General features: G+C 37.3%; 2 protein-coding genes across 3 annotated transcripts; both read left to right on the top strand.

Annotated features, from left to right (window-relative positions):
* Positions 1–1,344: 1,344 nt before the first annotated feature.
* On the top strand, positions 1,345–6,274 carry LOC149042343 (uncharacterized). The gene is made up of 8 exons (XM_089213031.1): positions 1,345–1,764; positions 2,877–3,154; positions 3,356–3,470; positions 4,004–4,126; positions 4,531–4,656; positions 5,164–5,197; positions 5,465–5,591; positions 5,697–6,274. Exons 1-8 carry the CDS (start codon positions 1,692–1,694, stop codon positions 6,213–6,215), a joined length of 1,395 nt encoding a protein of 464 aa, XP_089069157.1. The 5' UTR covers positions 1,345–1,691; the 3' UTR covers positions 6,216–6,274.
* Positions 6,275–14,222: 7,948 nt separating this feature from the next.
* Positions 14,223–25,281, top strand: LOC149042342 (uncharacterized). 2 transcript variants are annotated; one of them, XM_089212916.1, is made up of 8 exons: positions 14,223–14,446; positions 15,863–16,149; positions 16,918–17,032; positions 17,365–17,490; positions 18,231–18,264; positions 19,961–20,087; positions 20,172–20,493; positions 24,984–25,281. In XM_089212916.1, the coding sequence occupies exons 1-8, from the start codon at positions 14,335–14,337 to the stop codon at positions 25,172–25,174; spliced, it is 1,314 nt and encodes a 437-aa protein (XP_089069042.1). In that variant the 5' UTR covers positions 14,223–14,334; the 3' UTR covers positions 25,175–25,281. The 2 variants fall into 2 exon arrangements, with proteins under 2 accessions (XP_089069042.1, XP_089069041.1); XM_089212915.1 differs by lacking the exon at positions 24,984–25,281 and having other exon boundaries at positions 14,227–14,446; positions 20,172–20,801.
* The last annotated feature ends 480 nt before the right edge of the window (positions 25,282–25,761 follow it).

The following is a 25,761-nucleotide window of genomic DNA, read 5'->3' as shown; positions in this document are numbered from 1 at the left end:
CTGCTATAAACTGATAAACTTAACATTACCGTAATGTTCGCCATGCTAATAATATCTGAAAATAAAAGTTTTTAAAACATTCTCAAAGAGCTCCTGGAAAAGGTGCCAGTTGGTCTGGTTTTCAGCAAGTTTATTTCAAGGCGGAGGAAAAGTTTTGGCCAAGAAGAGGCAAAATAGTTTGCTGCATATTTCTACAAATTCAAGCCAAGAGCATTCATATTTTCCATTTAATTTGTTGCTACGAAAATGCAGATCGATTTTCAAACTTTAACCGCTGATATGTCACAACGATTAATAAGTAAGATAAAACGATTCTTTTTCTCCCAATGGATTGAAAACCCGTTGGTAAATGACTAAAGATATCAAAGTAAAACAAAGAACGATAAGGTAACAGCCAGATCTCATTGGTTAGAAGAAAGTCAGGGAGTTTTTACCATAAGGAGAAAATTAAATAAAACTTGTTGGACTAATTTGATAATATTTCGTAAAAGTCGGTCTCAGAAAGTGATTTGCGACATGAAGAATTCGATTCCTATATATGTTCTGTTACTTTGGTGCTTCTTGATATCTGTTTCTGTCTCATCGCAAGGTGAGCTTAAGCATTATTCATTTCTGATAAGGAGTGGTTCTTCTCAATTATAGTTATCGTTAAGCACCTGTATCTGTTGTTCGGTCAAAAGAGGTTTTGTAGTTTATCGCCACAATAGCAAATCGCCTAACGATAGCTTGACACTTTTTTCAACGTTTTTAAAATTCTAAACCAATATACTTTGGGTTGATAGATGATGAATAGGCGGATGATTTTTTTGTATTTCTTTCGCAGCATATCGTGAAAGATTTTCTTTCCTTTCTTTCTCTCTCTCTCTCTTTTTTTTTTTTTTTTTTTTAAACTGGTTCTTTGTCCTCGAGCTCGTCATCCAAGTTCATCAGTTGAAATATTTTCTATCTATTTAGCCACCTCTCTCATCTTAGCTTAATTCTTTTTTTTTTTTTTGAGGGGGGGAGGGGGATTCTCATGTTTGAAAAGTTTATACTTGTCGATATTGTCGTCTTAATTCAGGAGTTTTTCATTTATTTAGAATACCTAAACATTCAGACGGATAAACTTTCGATAATTACCATCATCATCACGTATATTATGGTCATTTATAGGTGTTGCGTCATAAGCAAATACTCATTTCAAGTGAAAAAAAGTTTCTGAAATATTCATAACGATTTGTCGTTAATTGCGCTAGGTACTCTAGGTACGCTAGGTACAGCAGTTTATTTCAGGAAGGAAGACGATTTTGGGCCTAATAAGGGCAAAATTGCTCCCTCCTATTTCTACTAATTAAAGCCAAGTAAAGCATCAGAAGCATTTATATTTTCTGTTTAGTTTCTTGCTAAGAATATGAAAACCGGTTTTTAGACTTAAACCACCGTTACGTCCGTACAATTGATTATTAGGTGACTCGTCGAGAGGCTTCATAAAAGTTAATTTATTTTCATCAATGAATTGTTTTCGTGCTGGAACAAGGGCCAAATATATCAAATTAAAACGAAGAACACCAAGTCTCATTGGTGAAAAAAAAAAAAAAAAAAAAAAAAAACCCAGAAAGCTTTTACCATAACAAAAACAATCTAAAGAAGTTTCTCGCATCAATTTGTACATAATTCCAGAAGCCGGTCGCAGAAACCTAGCGATCCGCGCGATGAAGAAGTCGATTTTTATCTTTGTTCTCTTACTTTTGTGCTTCATAACACTTGCTTACGTCTCATCACAAGGTTAGCCTCACCATTAGTCATTTATGAACGGGAATAGAGAAGGGGCATTAGTCCTTCATAAACATAGTTATCGTTTAACACCTGCATGTTCTATGTTTAAAGGAAGTTTTGTGATCCATCCCCACAATAGGAAACTGTTTAAAGATAGCTTAACACTTTCTTAAACTTCTTAACCAAGTAAATTATTGGTGATGGAAAGATTCTTGGGCAGATAGTTTGTTTGAGTACCTTTACGTAAATTTAATTACAAAGGGTTTTCATTTCTCGTTTCTGTTTTGTTGTGGTTTTTTTCTTAATTGAATTCATTTTTATCGAGCCCGTCATCCAAGTTGATATATTGTAATATTTTCTACCTCTCTTTTCCTTCTTTATCAATTTATTAATTTTTTTGTATTTTGTATTCGAACATGTGAAAAATTTACACTCATAAATTTTTATTGTCTCCTTAGTCTTCTTTTGTTATGCCCATCAGTCCTCTTATTTGTGTCGGCTGGAGTTGTTTTTGTGTTTATTACGCTGGTAAAGTTAGATTTTTGCCTCAGTTGTGGTTAAATTTTTCTCTAGCAAATAACTCCCAACGTCAGGGATATCGACAAATTTACGATTCCTGTTAGATATGTAGCTTTTGAGGAGTAATTCATTCGGAAGAAGAAGACGTTTTGCAATAAAGATCTTCTGCAATGACAAGCTCTTTGCAAACGTTCTTTGATCCGTGATCTGGTTCATTCATAGATTTCTTCAACGATTCAGTCCACTTTACAAATTAAAACCGGCGAACTTCGTCTTTACCGAGAAAATTTACTTCTGTTTATTTCTGGGGCATTTTCGAATAGAAAATCTTCTTACTTAAATATGTGCATTTTTCATGGAAATTAATTGTCATCTGCAGGTTTCCTGCAGATGGCAGTACGGATAATTGTCTGCAATTTATCCAGAAAGGTATTCACCTAGAAACTAAAATGGAAGATAAAAAGGGAAGCAAATAGATGGATGAGTTGAAATGAATATATTCCAACGGAGAAACTATCAGTAAATGCTTAATAATCATCATTTTTACGTCTCTTATGGCCATCTCTTTTACCAGTGTTTTCCTTTTTCTATGAATCTTAAAGGCTTTTGTGACGCAGACCAATGCCGCGTGTTGGAGTTTACCCCTGAAAAAGCATTTGACGGCAAACGTCTTATAAACCACGTCATTCGCATCGTTGAAGTTCTGACGATGAGTTTTTGTGACAACATGTGTTATATAGAACCTGACTGTGTCAGCATTAATGTTTATAAACAAGTGAGCGGTCATGGAGGCTACAAATGTGAACTGAATAATGTTACTCACGAAAGACACGAACACGACTTGGAGAAGAAAGACGATTATTTTTATCATGCAGCTGAGGTAGGTGTTGCATCATTAGCAAATGCTCATTTCAAGTGAAAGAAAAAACTAGTTTTCCGGTCGTAATCGTGGCAATTGTTGCTTGAATTTTAATATCAATGTCAATATTTCTATCTTTAGCATTATCATTATTGTTGGTTTAAATGCTGCTCATTTTGCATTTTATTAATATTTCAATGTATGATATTATTTCCGCTTCAGAGCGCTTGTGTTGATAACCCTTGCGATAACAATTCTACTTGCCAAAGCGGTTTTACTGACAAAGGATATCGCTGTTTGTGTACCACTGGATTCAAAGGTCCAAGGTGTGAGAAAGGTAATCCCTGTCATGTCAAACCGGTCGTAAGCTCGTGTTGACTACAGTTTTATACACAACTTCTAACGCACCTGTAAAAGTTAAGGTTCGTTTTTTTTTTAAATAAACTCACGCAATAACCATGCAGCTCTTAACTAACCCTTGGCTTGAAAGCTGCTTCAAAATTGCAGGACTATGACGTCGGATCCCACGTAGGTCTCAATTTGTTTTTCACATCTTTTTTTCACATTTGCAATGATGACGTCCTAATTAAAGAAGAGCATTTTGAGATATCGATTAGTGTGCTACAGGAACACAAGACTACAGTAAAAATATAATGCTGTTTCCAACAATACCAAAGGTTCCTATAACTGTCCAAATAAACCTGGATATTCTAGAGATGGTTGCAAAGATAAACGTGACCAAAGCCCTGATTTTATTTTAACGAACAAGGGAATGGAAACTAGAGACACACATTTCAACCCTTAAAATGATCAAATTGGTCATGTGTTTGGGGATTCTCCCCATTGAATCTGTTGCCATGAATTTTACAGATATAAAGGAGTGCGCTAACGGAACATCCAACTGCAGTGTTGATGCTATGTGCAACAATACCGAGGGATCGTATTGCTGCAAATGCAAACCAGGATTTACCGGGAATGGACGGACTTGCAAAGGTAAAACAGAGCCTTGTTTGAGAGTCTAATGATAATTAACTAGATACTGATAAATGTAAATATATGTTGTTTCTTATTGGTATCATCAAGCAAAGCGGCGGACAACTTTGTACTTTTAAAAGTAATAAACTTTATAAAAATGGTGAATTTTAAAGAGGGACAACTTCTGAAAGTACTTGTAAAAGTTTAGTTCCGGTATGTTATAATCGCGCTCAATAATCCATACCCAGATGGGTTGATGGTACTCCTGCATGGCCAAGATAACTGCAGGAAAATGACGAGACTCTCACAACATGAGATCCAATGTGGGTCTCCATTTGTTGTTTTCACTCTAGTTTTAAATCTGCATTAGTTTTAAAATTAATTGCAGCGTTGACGTTCTAATTAAAGGAGAGTCTTTTCAGATATCGACGAGTGTGCAACAGGGAAAACGAACTGCAGTGCTGATGCTGTTTGCAAGAATACTAAGGGATCGTACAACTGTATGTGTAAACCAGGGTACTATGGAGATGGAAATATCTGCCGTTTGGGTAAAATTTCTCCTGCTGTATTTTTAAAGCTAGTTTTTGTACTGTTTCTGTCTGTTTAGACTATTGTAATAATAAGTTTTGTACTAATTATGTATATCGAGATATAGATATATAGTAAATCGATAAAATCTTCGATAAATGCCTTGTTAGAAACTACTGAGAATTCACACTAAAAACAAGCTAACTTCTTGATGGACATGAAAACGCTTGCCTGCGTAGACAGCAGTCTTATAGCATGCATTTGAAGCGTCGAGCGGCTTGAGTTAAAACGGCGAGGCCGCGAGTGGTATAAGGATGCTGCTTAAATTCGCGGCTCCGCTGCTTTTATTCTCATCTAGCGCATTACACAATGCTAACAATGTAAGCTACGAAAACACAAGAAACGAAGAACGTTGTGTATTTCCTATTCCACGTGTAAATTTTCCATTTGAGAACATTTCGAAACGCTATCCCATCTTTTTTTCTTAAAGAGTTTATAACTGTTGACATGCCTGTTATTTTTTTCAGCTTCGACATGTGAGGAAATTTTGGACCGGAATGTGTAAGTCAGTTATTCACTAACAAGAACAAAGCCAGAGCGGAATATAATGAAAGAATGTGAAAATAACGGTGCTACTTCTAATGATAATCCTGAAAATAATATTGCACTAAGCATAGCAACCTTGATGATAAACATACACATTAGCCTCGCTCTTAGAAGGAATCGCCTCGTCGAAAAGTACTTCATGTTATTTACTAGTATATGGAGGCCACGGCCCTCATCAAGTTTCAACTGTCTCTTCTTTTAAGAAGATTCTTTATTTCGTAGGTCGAAAAAGAGTGGCGAGGTTACCCTGCTCTTAGACTCAAAGCCAATACCTGTTTTCTGTCACATGGGAGACTTTGGATGCGGAAATGGAGGATGGACACCGATCATGAAGATTAATGGCAATAAGGTAAAGATTCGTCTGCGAACAAATTCACTGTTGATACACGATGATTCACTGATGTCTTATTGAAAATAAGAAAATAAAAATTGTACTTTTTTTCATTAATTTCAGAATACATTTCATTACGATTCCCATTTTTGGAGCAACAGAAGCGCTTATAACCTCCCAGGAGGAAAGACTAGCTTTGACTTACAAGAGACAAAGTTACCTACATACTGGACCACACCCTTCTCCAAGATATGTCTCGGTATGAAGATCGACAATCAGCACAGATTCATTGGCATTAACCAGCAAGCTGACTCTCTTCACTCGCTCATCGCTGATGGGAAATTCCTCAAAACCTCATTAGGTCGTAACACGTGGAAGCTCCTGATTGGCCCACAGGCCTCCCTGCAGCCCCACTGCAATATGGAAGGATTTAATGTGGTAGGACACAACCCTAGTTATTCCAAAGCAAGAATCGGCATCACTGCTAATCAGGAGAATAAATGCTGGACTTGTGACTCTCGCATTGGTTTTGGCACAGGAGGTGCACAAGATGACTCCAACACGTGTGGAAATGAGGCAACGCATTCGCCAGATAATGGAAACAAGCACATTAAAGCCATGGGGTACATCCTCGTACAATGACAGGATCACAGTTAATTTCCCAAAGTTTTAAGCAGAGAAGCCACCAGGAAGTAGACAATGTAGTACCCTAAAGCTTAAAAGCTAATTAAACAATTGACTTCCCCTCTGGTCGGATTTGTCTAAAACATACCTTTTTGAAATCTAGTCAAAGGTCTATCATTTTTGCGAAGCCAATCAGGGTTTTGTAAGTGATGTAGAAAATTGGCAAAGAAGTCATATTTGATGTTCAATATACGTCGATTTCGCACAGAGAAGCCGCGCAGCTAAGGAAGGGCACGAAAATTAGGACTCCCATATTTTTTTCTCGCACGTGTCCCTTTTGTGCTTGCCTCGCGCTTTTTTTCCGCTCGGTTGAAAAACGCGAAAAAGTTACGCCTGTTCTGCAAATTAACCAGGAACTAACAGTTCTTAGTCGTGAATGTTTTCGTCCACATGTAAGCATTTATCCTTTTGCTGCGCCGCCCTTCCGGTTTGTATGCCCTGGATCGATTTGGGTGCCGGTGAGTAATCCCTTGTCTGTAAAGAAATTTAATGAAACATCCACGTGCAAGGAAGACAGACAAATTGTTAACTCTTTTCTTAGAGTCATAAGCAGAGGGTCTTCAGGAGATAAACCGATAGCCTTAAAACTGAAAAAGACTTTCACATTTAGGCTTGAAAATTGACATTTTTTAACGGTTAGTCCTAAAATACTGAGTTAACCGTGAAAATGTTTCTTTAAAACGTAATGGAAAGAGAGTAACGTAACCCACAAAATGCAAAATTTTTAACTGTGAGCCGTAAAAGCCACGAGACCCTTTACTCAGACGTCCTGCAATGAAATAGTTAAGGAGTGCGGTCGTTATACAGCTCTTTGTCGGTGAGAACAGCTAAGCTATTTTCTTAGAACTACTCAATAGATTTAGCAGAAGATTTGTTTTGAATTAAAATCTGAAATCTGACAGGCAGCTACACTAAGTGGTTTTATTGATCTGTTCTTACTGTTAGTTTTAATATTTAAAAATCCAGTTTCTGTACTCTTTCCCTATCTTACGCACATAAACAAACTGCATTTGCACTTAGACCGACTAACCATATGACGCAATTGTTCACTGGCCAGACGGAATTTAAAATATCATGTTTTAGTTAATGAATGTACATTTAAGCCTTGAAGTAAGTTGTAGTCAAAGGATAGAAAAAAGAATCGATCGTTTAGTATATAGATAAATATTGAACTACCATTTTGAACTCAATGGTTTGATGATCTCGATCATGATCAACGTTAACCTCATATTTTCGTATTTTCGTCATGCCAGTTTGTCATATGATGTACACCTGTATAATGACAATAAAAGTTTCTGAAATATTGATAACGATTTGTCGTTAAATGCGCCAGGTACTCTAGTTTTCAGCAATTTATTTCAGGGAGGGAGGAGGACGATTTTGGGCCTGAGAGAGATAAAATTGCTCACTCCTAGTTCTACTACTGAAAGCCAAGGAAAACAACAGGAGCATTTATATTTTATGTTTGGTTTCTTCCTAAGAATATGGAAACGGATTTTCAGACTTTAAGCACTGTTATGTCTGTACGATTGATTATTAAGTGACTCATCGAGAAGCTTCGTAAAAGTTAATCAATTACTTTTGGTATGCCTTTTTTTTTAGCTTCGACGTGTAAGGAAATTTTCGACCGAAATGTGTAAGTCAATTATTCACTAACAAGAACAAAGCTGGTGCGAAATTTGATGATAGAATATGAAGATAACAGTACTACTAATAATAATAATTCTGAAAATAATATTGCACCAAGCATAGCAACCTTGACGATAAACTTCCACATCAGCTTCTCTCATGAAAGGAATCGCATTATCGAAAAGTACTTTTTGTGTCATTTACTGAATATATGAAAGCTATGGCCCTCATCACGTTTCCACTGAATTTCAAAAGAAAATTCTTTATTTATTAGATCGAAAAAGAGTGGCGAGGTTACCCTGCGCTTAGACTCAAAGCCAATTTCTGTTTTCTGTCAAATGGGGGATTTTGGATGCGGAGATGGAGAATGGACGCCGACCATTAAGATTAATGGCAATAAGGTAAAATTTAATCTGCGAATAAATTCACTGTTGATACAAGACAGTGGAAAGAAGCGGCAAAGGGGATGGGCAAAATCTGCGGGTTTTCCCTGAAAAACGTCAGGAGTCGCTCGCTTGTCTTCACTGAGTGGCAGCCTGGAACAGACTTTTATTGATATCTTGTTGAAAGTAAGAAAACAAAAATTGTATTTATATATATATATATATATGTCAATTTCAGAGTACATTCCATTACGATCCAGTTTTGGAGGAACAGGAGTGCTTACAACCTTCCAGGAGGCAAGACTGGCTTTCACTTACAAGAGACAACGTTACCGACAAACTGGACCACATCCCTCTCCAAGATCGGTCTTGGTATGAAGATCGACAATCAGCTCAGATTTATTGTCATCAACAAGCAGGTCGACTCTCTCCACTCCCTCATCGCTGATGGGAAATACCACAACACCTCATCGGGCCGTAAAACGTGGAGGACCATGATTGACTCAACAGCTCCCTTACAGCGCCACTGCAACACGGAAGGGTTCAATGCTATGTTTAAGAACCGGGCCTCCAAAACAAGAATCGGTATTATTCACTTGGCTTCAAGGTATAGTTTTTATCTTCCTTATTTAACGAGGCTCCGTGAGAGATCTTTCGAATGAGATTCATCACGTTTAATATCAGAACATCTAATTCATGACATGCAAGAAATTAGCTAATACTTTCAGAAGAAATGAAAGGGTTTTCCCATTGATTAAATTTCTTGGGCGTAATTTAATTATTTTACCAAAAAGACAAAAGAATTTAAAATGAAGTCAATAAAACTTGGCATTTGTGGCTAAAACGTCCAAGACACAACGTTAAAAACTTTTTTTGGTTCGAATGAAGAGAAAACTTGTCAAATTATCGTTTACATCCAGCTTTGCCCATTGTTACGGGTAAATTTACTGATTTTTCCGTGTGTTTGGTTGGAACATAATTATTCGTAAACTTATACATCTAACCATTTTTAATTTATTCTAGTTCATTCAAGTTCTTTCATTCTAGTAAATCAAAAAATGTATAAAAACCACAGTAGCTTTTGGAATAGATTTTGCTTGTTACTCGCTTTCATTATGCACCTGCATGTCGGTACTTTTGTTCATCATTACTAGTGAAATTTTAGGTAAATGTAAGAGTTAATGGTCCATCTGGAAAATTTGGTTTTCATGGTAGTTAGCAGCTGAGTTTATAGGTAGGTTTCCACACCAACCTTGCATAGCTAAGCAGAAACTTTTATTTACTGTTCCACTTTTATTTCCTAAGCTGCTCCACTGTAATTAAGATAGGTATATTTTCTATATCAGAGCTGTGAATTCTCATCTAAGTTTCCTATTTTAATGGCCTCGAGTTTATTGTATCCGTCCTTTTAATTTTGAGATTCTTTGAGAGATGGAATATTTAAGTAGCTTTCGTTTAACGTCAAAGAGACTTTTTTCCTTTCCTTTTTGTCCTTATTCAAATATTGTGATTTGTGTAACAATGGAACCTCACATCAGTTCATATTTAAGCAAGTACTTTGTGAAGCTTTTTCGATTACATACATGACGGCGTGCCGATTAGATTACATACGACGGCGTGCCGATTAGAGATCACTAGTTTTGACTCTGGCATGATGTGTGTCAGAGTGCCCTTCGAATAAAAGTCTACTGTGGAACCCTAACACTGTCTCTTCCTTGACGTCCGTACAAGCTCACTCGAAGTAGATCTCCGTGTACTAGGAAATCGTGACGAGTTTCCGTTCTCGTTAGCCGGATGGTCTCTACCGAGCTCACGAAACCTTATCGTCACACCATAAATCCATCTGTGTGATTCATTCTTCACCTATTCATTAAACGGCTTGCACATAACAAACCAAAATAAGCCGCAGTGGAAAATATTAACGGCACAGAAGAAGTAAAACCCAGTGACTATATCGCTTTTGGCATTTAAGACAAAGTATTTTCTCTTACGGAAATTGAGTCTGCACGCACTGTGGATAAATGTTCTTAATTTTTGGTCAGTTTTCAGCTATCAGGTTTATCTACGAGAGCTAATAAAGCCTTTTTATGTGATAATTATCCTTTAATATATGAAGCATACGACCCCGCGCGCTCTTTTCTTCGAAAATTTATGACAAATATCTTCCTCTGAGGGCGGTGCGCGATGGCGTAAGTTGGGCAGCTAAAATACCTACTGCTTTGCGCAGTGTGAGCTAATAAAAAAGTAAAAAAAAAATAATAAGTAGCATTCAATATTATGATTAAGATTACCTCTGATGAAATCTTCGGTCCTCAGACTCTATTGAGAGAGAGAGAGAGAGAGAGAGAGAGAGAGAGAGAGAGAGAGAGAGACAGAGAGAGAGAGAGAGAGAGAGAGAGAGAGACAGAGAGAGACAGAGAGAGAGACAGAGAGAGACAGAGAGAGAGACAGAGAGAGAGACAGCGAGAGAGAGAGAGACGGAGAGAGATGGAGAAAAAAATTTTAATTCGGGCCATAAGATGCAAAGCTTACCCATAAGGTCCTGATGACCTTAAGGGCCACAGGGGCGGGGTATAGAAAAGAAAAAACGACGGTGAAAAGGTATTTCACTATAACTCGTGAGCCAGATGTTCGGTTTAGAGGGATAATTGGACTTGTGACTCGTTGATGAAAAAAGTTATCACCACTTAGTAATACAAATGGTTGAACCACTTCTTGATGTAGTCATCATGCTCACCAAACGCGCGAATTAAGATTTACAATGCATTGCTATAGCTATCACCACTCCCATTAGATCTGTCTCGGTATGAATCTTTACCAGCACCTCAGTTTTGTTGCATAAACAAGAAGGCTAACTCCCTGCCCTTACTGATGGGCAATACCGCAACGCCTCACTGGGACGTGATAGTGAAAGACGACGATTGGCTCAGAAGCCTTCCTAAAGTACAACTGCAACAAGGGAGTGTCAATACCATTGTTGAAAGCAGCCTTTCCAAGGAAGAATTGGCATGTGAGTCCAGAGGTGGCTTTTTCACAGGACGATACAAGAATGAGCCCAACACGTGTGGCAAAGAAAAGCATGGACCAATTCGTTAGACGGTGCAAACAAACACATCAAAGCCATTGGATATATCCTGGTCCAGTGACAGGGAAGACAATAAAATGTCCGAAAAAAGACCATGAAGTTACATAAATTAACAAATAGAGAAGCCTTGACTGTGCTCTGTTCTGTTATAAAGCACGCAGGAAGCGGCTAGAGCACGAAAGAAGTGTAGGGAGAAACACGAGACGTAGTCGAGTGTTTCTCCCCACTTCTTGAGTGGACTTGGATATTCAAATAATCTGATTGGTTCTACAAGACAAAAGCTGTCAAAAGTGTCAAACCATCAAAGTTCAAAAGCCATCAAAGTTCACAATCCGCGATAGTTTACAAACTAATATAGTTCGGCAGGTCGATTTTAAAACTTTTGCCTGAAGTTTTTAATATTGACTTCATATTTTTTTAAAGCTGAAATAAAAACACAGTATTTAATTCTTAATATCTAGGCTTTCAAATATAAATATTTTTGGTGCTTTGTCGCCAAAAGATACTCAGCTTATTTACAGAAAACAAAAGAGGAATACTACTAATTGCATATCATGATAAAATGATTCTTGTTTCTTCATAAGTTCTGATTTGGATCAAGAATCTATAATCTATATATCTGTTATGAGAGGCTTTTTACATGTCTTATTACAGCGTTGTATCTCCAGAAGAAGCACGACTTAAGACAAGGGGTTATGGGTCTTAATAAAACGTTTTAAGATTTTTTTTTTCTTTTTTTCTTTTTTTGCATCAGAGTACTTTTGCAAAAACCTTTCAAGAACAAATCCGCTTGTCTGAACGGTTTTACTAACAATAATAATAAGTGTTTGTGTTCCACTGGATTCAACAGTCGGACTTGCGATCAAGGTATAATATGTTTGCATATTCTAAGTTGTAAGGAGAAGATGTCATAATTTCCGTCCGTGACTTGAAAATCCTAGTATGAGCTCCACGGATGGAGCTTGGGAGAAGTTATACAAAGAAATTATTACAAAACTGGTTTCGATTGGTCAATTGACAATTTAAAGTATTTTTTTGTCATAAAGGATAGACGCCCCTTAGTGGTATTAAAACACTGACATCTCAGTTTGTGAACCGATACCAGATATCTTTGCCATAAGCCTAAGGGGTACCTTATCTCAGAATTGGTTTGGGTACAGGAGGGCATACGGTCAACTCTAACTCGTGTTATAGCAGGTATATCTTGGTTCAGTAACAAGGAAACAATAACCTGCCATAAAGCGGCGCCCAAAGTGTGGCTGCAAAATGCAGATGTATTTTAAGTAAAAGGCAGAAAACAAAGAAAAAGGAAGAAAGCTGAATAGAAGGTTGAAACCGGTTTAGTCTCGTTTGCTCAGAGTCTCTGAAATGTACTAAGGAAGGGTTGAGTGCTACGGTGACCAAGGTTTTCGATTCAAAGCACGAATTAATCAGTATCACTGGTAACTAAAAGAATATCTACTTGTGTTGCGACTTCAATATTAAACCTGTTACAGAGGGGCTTCATTATGACTCCAATATCAACCCTAAGAAATAAAGCAGCAAATTCATCGGAATCGTCGATTGTCTCATCGCAGTGTTTGGAAAGGTGAACCACGAGAAACAATAGGACTTCAGGTAAGAGTTTAGTCATTTTAAGCCTGCTTCTCCTCTGAGTAAGAGATTCTAATTCAACTTGCTTCCGATTTCGAGGATTAGACAGCTAGGGGATGTGGTCGCTATCGTCGACCTTGCCATTCCGCCGAGACCTCAAAAATTTATTATGGAAGCCAGGTCATTTCAAATTTATGAAATGCGAGAGTTTTAAGAGATCTTTCTACCAAAGTAAACATCCCGTGCTCTGGTCACAAAGACACGCTAGATAACAACAGGCTATATATTGCGTGCATATGCTAATCAATAAATGACAGGTGAAGACATGATGTGATAGGAAGAAAAGAGTGGCACGCCAGTCAAAGCTTGTCATCTTCCAGCCGTTTTTCGTTTTGTCTTTTTATTTCACATTTCGTGATACTCAATGCCTTGTTAAATGTTTTGCTGAATAATTCGATAGTTAAATGGGAGATAAAAAAGGAGAAGGAGAATGAGAAATATTAGCATATACCAATTGTACCACTGTAAGAAGAGTAAAAAAATTTCAAAATGAATTAAAATCGCCTCGCAATTTTGTCATAAAAAATATATTTTAAAAAAGTTATTAAGTTATGATTAATTAACCGATGAAAATTTCAGCTGAGTGGATAGATGAACGGTTTGCATAATTGGAACAAATTAGAATTATATTATACAGCAAAATTAGGTTTTTTTCGTGAACCACTTTCAGAAATAATTCTCCTTATCCTCCTGAATGATTTTTATCAAGCTTTGATGTTATTTTTGAAAGCAGAAAGTGGCCTGGCCTCTTTATAATAGTCAGACTGATTTACATAAAAAGAAGCTGAAACGCAGTCGTCAGACAATGGAAACAAATATATCAAAGAATCAGTAAAAACTAGTTAGTTTGGCCACCTCATATCACAACGTCGTGATAATTTATCAAAGTTTACCTAATGAGTATTGCTAAGCCTTTATGATAAATCATAGTCAGTGTATATAAAAACAAATTTATAGTAAGGTGCATAAATTCACTTGCAGCACCTCCAGTTTCAGCTTGTAACTTTAATGATCTCGATCGTGACCAACCTATAATTTTGGTATTTTTGCCTTGCCAGTTTTTCACATGATGCAGACCTATAAAATGAAAATAAAAGCGTCTAAAATATTCAAAACAAACTATCGTAAAATGCACCTGGTGGTCTAGTCTTTATGTTCTTGAATGACGCACAAGGCTTGTTGAGTGTTGGTGCAAAAAAGCGTTCTACGATTGGTTACCAGAGATAGTTACCCCCTTAACTACCATCAATACTCAGATTTCATTGGTTAAAAGGAAGTCAGGAAGTTAAAAAAAAGAAAATGATAGAGAATTTAGGCGTCAATTTGTATGTCTTTCGGGAAGTCGGTCTCCAGAGGGCTCAGAGCCATGAAGAATTCGATCATTATCTGCGTTCTGTTAGTTTTGTGCCTCATGATGTCTGCACTTGTGTCTTCGCAAGGTTAGTTTCCCCATTACTCATTTCTGAGCGGAGGTCAGTGAGGGGAAATTAGTCCCTCTCAATCGTGGTTGAGATGCAGTCTCTCTAAGAAGTGGTCTAATGAATTTCGGTTAAAAAAATCGATTTCTTTCACATTTTGCCATGAATCTGTTTTAGTCTTATCATTCAATTAAAGAGGAAGAAAGAGGGAATTCACTAAAAGTCAAGATAAATTCGAAATAGTCAAGTTAATCCTAAGTCATTATTAGTGTCAATTTGGAAAGTGTTCCTAAGAAAAGTATTTAAAGTGCAGTCACTTTAAATTCGATTAAGCTTTGTGAGTGTCACTTAATGGAGAGTGCAGATGGTTTTCGTTGCTTTCGTATGTAAATTTTGATTTACTTGACTGGTTCTTCGTTTATATCCAGTAAATGAACCAAGTTAATCAAGTGTGTTTTTTTTTTCGTTTGGTATTACACCCTCGGGTATGGAAAAAAAATATGGCAGTGTGAATGCAGCTTTTATCCTTAAATTATGCCTTCATTATTCTATGTGTCTCCTGCAATGGTTGTTGCCCACGCGTTGTCAACTTTTTCACTAAAAAATGGACTATGACGTCCGCAGTCCACGGGAAAAATATAATGTGCGACTCATGTTTCGTTTGGAGCCTCTGAATAGGAATCTGTTCGGCTGTAGAACAGGAAGTTCTACAAGAAAGCTCGTCTGTCGTCCAGGCTGTTTATAAAATTTCTTGTAATAGTTCTGGCAGAATGGGTAGCTCAACCTTTTGGAAACTTAGCAATTCACTGTACTTCACTGAATTTAGAAATAACGGCCTGGCTGAGCAAAAGCAGCGCTTCTAATTTTGAATTTCTCCTATTCAACTTGAATGTATACTGGCGAGTTTGAGATAGTAAATTTCCTATTTGTGCGTTTATCTCTGGTAATAAACGCTTGCATCACCCAAGTCTTCCACCGGTGGCAATGGATACCATCGACTACAAGACAAACAAAGAGGTTTAAGAAAAAGGGAAAAGGAAGTATAGTAGAAAATAATTAGTGTAAAATATTATCACTTTTGAAAGTTTGAAATAATTCGAGGTTCGTTCATAAAAAGTTCATAATCAGATCTGCCAAAAGCTGTTGGTTGAAAAGGATCTAGGTAAGATCTGCAAGCTTCTTTTTATCTACGCCGGTTTTTATTTTAATAGCTCATTTTGTTTTGGCGAAATGAATACCTTTTCGATCTATTGTCGGTCACAATAATTTTTAATCGCGAACAATTATTCATGGCAAGTGCAGGTAGACCATGCACTCTAATTAGTTGTCCCTGAGTAAGTGTCATCAAACATCTAGTCCTAAAAGTAGGCATTTAGAAAAAAAAAACAAAACAAAGGAAACATATCGACAAAAGGCGCGTGTACTCTTAACCGACAGGAGCAGCCAGTTTAGAGCCCGACGACATACTAGCTACTTCATCACAGATATCCAGGCAAGGTCTGCTCTCGTTGGACAAGTTTCGTTATCTCGATGTACCTAAGCTTGACGAAATTATGGTGTACGACGACTTTGAATGCACATTTAAATGCCTTCACCATCCTCTGTGTGTTTCCGTGAACCTGGTTACTGAAGGTGATTTTTGGTGTGAGTTGCTGTCTTCTGATAAGTACAGCAACCCCAATGAATTCAAAGAAAAAAAGAATTCGCATTATTACTTCTTTGAGGTAAGGTTTAATTACACCTTGAATGCATGACTTAAGGAATGATTTTGAAACACAGCAAGAAAATACAGTTGCAAAAAGAACAATGTTACTTAGGGCACGAATCAGACTAGATGATTTTAGGAAGCACGAAACCTATTTTTTATCATTCAGCTGAGGAGGTAGTTAATTGAAAAATGCTACGATATCATAGCAATTACGTTTACGATCACGAGCATGAAATCATCGTTTCAATTATTATAATTAAATACATTTGTCATTGCTATTCATCTATATGCTAATTGGCAAAGGATCAATTGTGGTATGTTTGCCAATCTCGAAAAAAGAGAATTTTAGTTGGAGAAAATTGATTGGGGCTTCATTGGTGTGTTATCATTTTGCTATAAGAGGCTCGCACATGGTCAACGTCAGGTGGACTCTTGCCCAGCTATGATGATTTAATACCGAGTGCAGCGTAGGTTTCTTTGTTTAAAGCTGAAATAAAAGCACAATGTTCAATTTTAAATGTTCAGGCTTACAAATTTAAATACGTTCGATACTTAGCTTACTTGCAGAACACAAAATGGGAGCATAGCTAGTTACATAACATAATAAAACGATTCTTGTTTCTCCCTTACTTTTGATTTTGATTAAGAGTCTATGTATTTGGAATGTGAGGCTTTTTACAAGTCTTATCACAACATTGCATCTCCAGAAGGAGTAAGACTTATAAGACAAGGGGTATGGGTCTTACTGAAATGTCCAGGATTTTTTTTTTTATTTTTGCATCAGAGTGCTTGTGCAAAAAAACCCTGCAAGAACAACTCCACTTGTCTCAGCGGTTTTACCGACAAAAGTTATCAGTGTTTGTGTTGGATTGGATTCAAGGGTCGGACTTGCGAGGAAGGTAAAATACGTCTGCATGTTATACGTTTTATGGAGGAGATGTCAGTATTTCCATCAGTGACTAAAAATTCTTTGTATAAGCTCTATGGATGGAGCGTAGGGGAAGTTAAACAAATAAATTATTAATAAACTGGCTTCGATTGGTCAATTGACGATCAAATTCCTTTTTGTCATTAACGAAAGATGCACCCCAATGGTATTAAAGACTGTCATCCTCAGTTTGTGACCTGATATTTACCAGAAAATCTTTGGCATAAGCCTAAGGGTTAAATTATTAAAGTACATTGTACTTAACTTTAATATACTCTACATCAGTGAGGTTCAATCTTGCAGACATAAACGAGTGTATCGAGGGAACATCCAATTGCAGTGCTGATGCTGTGTGCAACAATACTAAGGGATCGTACAACTGTACATGCAAACGAGGATACTATGGAGATGGAAATATCTGCCGTTTGGGTAACATTTCTTCTGCTTTATTTTCTAAGCTAGTTTTTGTACAGTTTTTGTCTGTTTAGACTACTGTAATGAGAAGTTCGTTTACAATAATCATGTATATCGAGAAATAGATATAAAGTAAGTCGATAAGAACTTCCGTAAATGCTTCCTTAGAAATTACCGAGAATTCAAAATAACACCAAGCTAACTTCTTGATGGACGTAGATAGCAGTCTTATGTGTGCATTTAAAGCGTTTAGCGGCTTAAGTAAAAGCGGCGAGGCCGCGCGGGGCTTGGGGTGCAGCTTCAGTTCGCATTTCCCCTGCTTTGATTTTCATCTAGCGCATTAGACGCCGGTAACAATGCAAATTACAAAAACACGAGTGACCAAGTCACGATTGCTTTGATCCTCTTCGCATAGTGAGTATCTGCACCAATCACAAAGCTCACCAAAGTCAAACTAGTGCAAAAAACTGGCTCATGGAGAATTTCATAGCCATCACAACTAAATGGAGTTGATAACTTTCGTACTTAAGGATTATTATAATCTGTTATTTCTCTCTAATAGCGACCAATTACTTTCTTAAACCTGGATTACAATGTTATATATCTGTTATTCCACATGTACATTTTCCCTTTGAGAGCATTCAGGACGCCATCCCATCTTTTTTTTTTTTTTTCAATTTTTTTTTCTTTTTTTTCTTTCAATTTTTTTTTCTCGAAGGGTTTATTGCTGTTGGCATACTTTTTCTTTTTTTCAGCTTCGACGTGTAAGGAAGTTTTCGACCAGAATGTGTAAGTCAATTATTCACTGACAAAATCAGAGCCGGAGCGGAATTTAATGAGAGAATATGAAAATAACAGTACTAATAATAGTAATAATTCTAAAAATAATGTTGCACTAAGCATAACAACCTTGATAATTAACTTCCATACGAGCTTCTCTCTTGAAAGGAGTCGCGTGATCGAAAAGTACTTTGTGTGATTTACTGAACATGAGGAAGCCTTGGCTCTTATCATATTTCAACTGAATCTTTCCTTTAAAGAAGATTCTTTATTTAGTAGATCGAAAAGAGTGGCGAGGTTACCCCGCACTTAGACTCAAAGCCAGTTTCTTTTTTCTGTCACATGGGTGACTTGATGACATGACTAAGAAATGGCTTTCACAAACTCCCAATCCACCTAGAATACCAATATTCTGTAGGCTCTCGAAAATACATAAAACTACACCGGTCGGTAGACCTACAATCTTAGGTTGTGACGGCCCTTCTGAGAAAATATCATCTTTTGTGGAGACGCTACTCCAGCCTATATAACAACTGCAAAAATCCTATGTAAAGGATAACATACCAAGTTCTTCGAAAAAACAAAGATAGACAAAGATACTAATCTGAGCCCAAGGTCCAGAAAACAAGACACGATTAGTGAGACAAGATGAGGATAACGGTTTTGGTAATCTGCCAAAAACTTCAACCTCATGTACAAATCTAAATATGAAAAACTGATCGCGCGACATTATGTACAAGAAAAAACCTAAACGGAAAGATTGAACAATTCTAGTATCAATGGACGTTTTGTAGCTTATACAAAAATATACCTCAAGAAGAAGGAACGAACATAGTATGTGAAGCATACGAAAAGTTCTACAACCATAATGCACCGATCCCAACGCACAACCTTAGGGAAATGCTTGGCTTAATCCTTTGAGAAAATTCGTTTCAATTCAATGAGGAGAACTTCCTCCAAACACATGGAACCGCTATGGGTATGAAAATGGTAGTGTCATTTGCCAATATTTTTATGGTATAAATCGGAACGAGATTAATTGAATGGAACCGTTTAAACAACACCTCAAAGCAAAAGGGTACCCAGAAAACATCATGGAATGGTCTTTATTAGGGATTAACTTTGCATCAAGACAATCGGCTCTTACACGTGCACAAAAGCCATAAGGTTACCAACGTTTATTGCCGTTTGTCACAACGCACCACTCGGCGGTTAAAAAAATTAAAAAAAAAATACTAATGGAGCATTGGAGTCTGATACACAACCAGCCCTTGCCGAAAACAATTTTTACAAAAGCTCCGATCATCTCTTACATCTCTTTTGCGAGGGCAAAAATATACTTTTAAAATAATGCGACAAGACTACAAAAGCCACGTTGAGAGTCCGTGCCGGTCTGTCTGTCCCTTACCAGATTTCAAAAAAGTAAGCAGGACTTGAATGGTTCATCTTTGATGAAAATCGATGACAAATGAAATCGAGACTAGCACCAACGATTGAGTTTTGTCACTGGTGATTGGTATTTTAGCACTGACATTTGAGTTTTATCACTAGCGATTGATATTTTAGCACGAACGATTAAGTTTTATCACTGGTGATTGGTATTTTAGCACTAACATTTGAGTTTGTTACTAGCGCTTGGTATTTTGGCACAAATGGGTGCCCATAGGCTGACAATTTTTATTTTTACTTCCTCTTTTTCCTTAAGGTCGCGACGAAGCCAAGTATACCCGCTGATGTTTGGTTCACAAACGATTCCTGTTTTCTGTCACATGGGAAACTTTGGATGTGGGGATGGAGGATGGACGCTCGCCATGAAGATTGACGGCACGCAGGTTAACTCCCTGCCTCCTTTAAGAAACTCTCGATATTATTAAAATTAACAAAGGTAAATCAAACGTGTAATTCTTGTTTTTCAGAGAACCTTCCATTACGATTCCCAATTCTGGAGCAACAGAAATGCCTATAACTTTGCTGGAGGCAAGACTGGCTTTGATATGCTAGAGACCAAGTTACCGACCTACTGGAACACATCCTTCTCCAAGATCTGCCTCGGTATGAAGATTTTTCATCAGCTCAGGTTTATTGTCATCAACAGGCAAGCCAACTCACTGTACTCACTCCTCGCTGATGGAAAATACCGCGCCACCTCATTGGGTCGTTACACGTGGAAAACGCTTATTGGTTCGCCGGCGTCCTTGCAACATAACTGCAACAAAGAAGGATTCAATGCTACGGGTAGTGATAACGGCTCTTCCAGAGCAAGGATTGGTTTCCTTGGGAATAATGAGGGAGACTGCGTAACCCCTGATTCTAGAATTGGTTTTGGTACGGGAGGATATCATGATGACACCAACACGTGTGGAAACGAGGCAGCAAATGGCCCATCTTCAGATAATGGAGGCAAACACATCAAAACCATGGGATACATCTTGGTGCAGTGACAAGGGTGACAATAAACTGTCCCTGAGCTGATGGACCTCGAGCCACACCCATATAGACTTAAAAAAGTATATGTAGCTTAAGGGGTAAGAACTAATAAAACATTAAGTTCAAACTGATGCAGTATTTTTTGTTGAGAACTTTATCAAAGGTGATTTCCAGTTTCTAATTTCAGAACAAAGTTGTCTTTTTGTGAGGCTGCACTTGAAGAGCGTAATTCAATCGAATCACTCAAAACAAATTTAAATTTTGTAACGAGGAGAGAAGATAAAAGTGAAAAAGTAGAAAAAAAAAGGGCGAGGACATACCCATAGGGATTAATATCAGTTCTGGTCAGAAATAACCACAACAATCACTCAAAACATCGTTTAGGTCTTCTGCATAAACTTAGCATCTATTCGATCCTCGTTGATCTACTAACAATTGCTTATTTTCAAAAAGAACTCAGCCTTGCCATCATTCATCTGTTGCGTTAAGCCAATCACTGAACGTTCCATGTCTCGAAAAAAAAAATTAGTTTTACCATCTTAAGTGCTTGGCCTCAAAACTCTTAAATGAGCTACAAAATTGAAGGCATTTTTGCTCAAATATTTTCAAGCAGAAGCTGAGTTCGATTTGATTGTGCTTGATTGGTAAAAATCGGGTTTATGCGAACGGATTGACAAGTTCTGCCGCAATGTCATGGGTTGTAGGACTTTAAAGTGCGTAAGACAATCGTGATTGATAATTTTCGATCTTTAGGTACAGTCGGGTCGTTGTGCTCGGCCCTTTTTTAATTTAAAATTGGTGAATAAGATTTTCATACGATTGTGGTGGTTGTTGACATCTGTTTAGGAGAGTCTGATCTAAAAGTGATCCAGCTTTACAAATGTAGTTGTTGCAAGTAGTAAGTTCAATGCAAAGAGTTTCAGTCTTAGTATCAGTCTCAAGAAAAACGTGGTTCGAATCACACTGATGATTGGGACTTAGGAAATGCCAACCACGTCAAAACTGACCAATCAATTTTATACTACCAAGTGAAAGTGTTAGTTCACAGCTAACTTTCCTTCTTACGCGGTCGATGCAATTTTTAAGGGGAACTATGACGTCTCTTAAAAATGTTCGCGGATTCGTGTTTCCGTCACTAAAACTAAGAGATATTACACCGAGAATATCTCTCTTAAGTTACCAATTCCGAAAAGGTCTGATTATATAACACTTTTTTTTGTTTCTTTTCGCTGATGTGAGCTGAAATGAAAGAATTGCGTCCTACCTATCTTTTAATCATCTTATTTATTTAGTACTTATGGATTATAACAGTGAAAAGTGTTAGGGCGTAAACAAGTGGAAACAAGCGATAAACGTAACCGGAAATAATCGTAACGGAAATGTTACAGAACAGTAGTAAAAATCGATGTTGGAGTTTGTCGAGAACAGGAAATACATGTCTTAAAGTGCTATTTGTTTTATAAACCTTTAACGTGATTTTATGGGGCACGGGTAACAAAAGCAGGTTATTCCCCCTCTTTGTTCCTCAACCACACAGGCTGGCTAGGGTGGGCTAACATTAAAGACACTTAAATAACTCAAACGAAATCAGGATGGCCAAGGATGAAGCTTATTTAGGTAATTTTGGCACGTTCCTTTAAATCAAAGCTAGGTGCAGCAAAAGTAGCATTCATATTCTCTGTTTGGTTCTTGTTAAGAAAAAAAACAATTTTCAAACTTTATCCGTAGTTATGTCAGTACGATTAATCACCCCGAAACTTAGTAAACAGTCTTTCAGTTTCTTCCGATGAATTGAATAACTGCTTGCAAAATAACGAAATATATCAAATTAAAACAAAGAACGATAAGATTACCGTCACGTTTGCCATGCCAGTTTGTCATACAATGTAAACCTATAGACTGATAGTAAAAGTCTCTGAAATATTCATAAAGAGCTGTTATAAGAGGTGCCAGTTGATCTAGTTTTCAGCAAGTTTATTTCAAGGCGGAGGACAATTTTAGACCTAATAAGGGCAAAATAGTTTACACCATATTTCTACAAATTCAAGCCAAGAACGGCAGCAGTAGCATTCATTTTTTCCGTTAAGTTTGTTGCTCAGAATACAGAAATCGATTTTCAAACTTTAACCGCTGTTAGTGATAGCAATCATCGAGAAACTTAGTAAAGTGAGATAAAATGATCCTTTTTCTCTCAATGAATTGAAAACCTGTTGGTAAAATGACTAAAGATCGATATCAAACTAAGACAAAGAACGATAAAGTAACATCCAGGTATCATTGGTTAAAAGAAAGTCAGGAAGTTTTTACCATAAGGAGAAAATTAAATAAAACTTATTCGACTAAGTTGCACATCTTTCGTAAAATTCGGTCTCAGAAAGCGATCTGCGTCATGAAGTATTCGATTCCTATATATGTTCTGTGACTTTGGTGCTTCTTGATATCTGTTTCTGTCTCATCGCAAGGTGAGCTTACGCATTATTCATTTCCGATGAGGAGTGGTTCTTCTCAATTATAGTTACCGTTAAGCACCTGTATCTGTTATTCGGTTAAAAGAGGTTTCATAGTTTATCGTCCCAATAAAAATTCGCTTAACGATAGCTTTTTTAACTTTTTTTCAAATTCGTAACCAATATATATGCTGTGAGTGAATAGATGATGAATGAGCGGATGTTTTTTGTGTATTTCTTTCGTAACCAATCGTGAAAGATTTTATTTTATTTCTTTCTCTCTCTTTTTTTGTTTTGTTTTGTTTTTTTAGACTGCTTCTTTGTTATTGAGCTTGTCATCCAAGTTCATCAGTTGAAATATTTTATACCAATTTAGCCACCTCTTTCGTCTTATCTTAATTTTTTTCACACTCATGCTGGAAAAGTTTAAATGCAGGAGTTTTTAAATTTATTTTTATTTTTTGAAGACGTTCTCCTTGTTTGTTTCAGCCGCAGTAGTTATTGTGCTGCTAATTCAGTATTGACTTCAATTCAGTTTTGTTCAACTTTTTGTCAAACAAATTACCTGTCAAGATGGATATGTAGCTTTGTGAAGTAATTTAGCCCATTAAAAAACAGGATGTCATGCAATAAAGCTCTCCTGCAGTATAGACTTGTTAAGTTCATTGATTTCTTTAACGATTCAACCCACTTAATGGGAGAATACGAAAATAATAGTACTACTAATAATTATACTTCTGAAAATGATCTTGCGTTAAGTATAACAATCTATGATTAAAAAACGTTCGCACCAGCTTTTCCCTTTAAAGGAATCGCCTCATCGAAAAGTACTTTGTGTCAGCTACTGAGAATATGCAAGCATTGCCCTTATCAAGTTTTAACTGATTCTCTCTTTTTTAAAAATATTCTTTTTTTAGAGAAATATGTTTTTCGTCTTGTCACGGTCCTGGAACAAAGAAAAATGATGAGGAATCGAACCTCAGACCTTCGGATTTCGCGCTCCGATACTTTACCACTTAGCCACATAGTCTTTACGGTGATCGAGGTCTATTACGAAGTTTATATTACACGGGTCCTGCATATTGCTAGGATCAGCAATGTAGATAGCGTCATGTTTTGTAAAGAGAATAATAAAGATGAGCTCAAAACTTACCACCTCTCTTATTCTATCTTTTATTGAGTAGATCGATCAAGAGCGGTGAGGTTACCCTGCACTCAGACTCAAAGCCAATTTCTGTTTTCTGTCACATGGGAGACTTTGGATGTGGAGATGGAGGATGGACGCCGATCATGAAGATTAAAGGCAATAAGGTAAAAATCTATCCGCGAAGAAATTCACTGTTGAAAAAGGACAGTGAAGAGAAGCGACAAAGGGGATGAACAAAATCTTCGGCTGCTTCCTTGAAAAAACGTCAAGGGTCGTCATGAGTCGCTCGCTTGTCTTCACTGAGTGGAAGCCTGAAACATGCTATTAGTGAGACCTAATTGAAAACGAATATACAAATTTTATTCTTTTTATAAATTTCAGGATACATTCCATTACGATTCCCAGTTTTGGAGGAACAGAAGTGCTTACAACCTTCCAGGAGGCAATACTGGCTTTGACTTATAAGAGGCAAAGTTACTAACCTACTGGACCACACCCTTCTCCAAAATCTATCTCGGTATGAAGATCGACAATCAGCTCAGATTCATTGTCATCAACCAGCAGGCCGACACTCTCCACTCTCTTATCGCTGATGGGAAATACCACAACACCTCAAAGGGTCGTGACACGTGGAAAACACCGATTGGTTCACAAGCCTCATTGCAGCCCCACTGCAATAAGGAAGTATTCAGTGCGGCGGGAGACAGTTCGTCTATCCAAAACAAGAATCGGCATTACTGCTAACCAACAGAATGACTGTTCTTCCTGTGACTCTCGAATTGGTTTTGGCACAGGAGGTCTACATGATGACTCCAACGCGTGTGGAAATCAGGCAACGCACTTGCCAGATAATGGAAACAAGCACATCAAAGCCATGGGGTACATCCTGGTAAAGTGACAGGGGACACAGGTTAACTTCCCAAATTTTAAGCTGAGAAGCCATAGTGAAGTAGAAAAAAAAGTATCCTAAAGCTTACCAGCTAATAAACGGGTTCAAAAATTATATTCTCCTCTGGTCCGATTTGTCTAAAATATAAGAATTTAAATCTAATTCAAGGCGTTTCAATTGGAATCTAGTTTATGCTGTTGAGTTGTGCGAAGCCAATTCAAGCTATGAGAACGTAATAGAAATTGGCAATAAAGACTTATTCGATGTTTTTAGTACGTCTATGTTGCGAACATGTACGTGAAAGGAGGTCATAATTTGATCACGCCCTGAAGCACGTACTCGAAAATAGTGACTTTTTTTTCTGCGCGAGTGACATGCCCTTTGCACCCGCCTTGTGCATCTGTCCGCCCAATTGAAAAACGCAAGAAATTACGCCTGTTCTGCAGGGTAACTAGGAACTCAAGGGCATGAACGATTTGTATGGAAAAGAATTGACTCAGAAACGAGAACTAACAGAACGTAAACAGCTGTTTACTGCCTACTTTTCTCGCTATCACCAGAACGACCCAATTTTACGGTACCATTTATTCGAGACG

Source organism: Pocillopora damicornis, chromosome 7 (assembly GCF_964200805.1).
Source record: "Pocillopora damicornis chromosome 7, jaPocDami1.2, whole genome shotgun sequence".
Lineage (NCBI taxonomy): Eukaryota > Metazoa > Cnidaria > Anthozoa > Scleractinia > Pocilloporidae > Pocillopora > Pocillopora damicornis.
The sequence above is the reverse complement of the archived record's forward strand: the minus strand, read 5'-3'. Positions and strand labels throughout refer to the sequence as shown.

Excerpts from the sequence above, each read along its gene's own strand:
- LOC149042343 (XM_089213031.1), top strand. The coding sequence starts at position 1,692 with ATGAAGAAGTCGATTTTTATCTTTGTTCTCTTACTTTTGTGCTTCATA. Across the intron at positions 1,765-2,876 it reads TGCTTACGTCTCATCACAAG|GCTTTTGTGACGCAGACCAA; the intron begins GTTAGCCTCACC and ends TGAATCTTAAAG. Across the intron at positions 4,127-4,530 it reads GAATGGACGGACTTGCAAAG|ATATCGACGAGTGTGCAACA; the intron begins GTAAAACAGAGC and ends GAGTCTTTTCAG.
- LOC149042342 (XM_089212915.1), top strand. The coding sequence starts at position 14,335 with ATGTCTTTCGGGAAGTCGGTCTCCAGAGGGCTCAGAGCCATGAAGAAT. Across the intron at positions 17,491-18,230 it reads TGGAAATATCTGCCGTTTGG|CTTCGACGTGTAAGGAAGTT; the intron begins GTAACATTTCTT and ends TCTTTTTTTCAG. Across the intron at positions 18,265-19,960 it reads GAAGTTTTCGACCAGAATGT|GTCGCGACGAAGCCAAGTAT; the intron begins GTAAGTCAATTA and ends TTTTTCCTTAAG.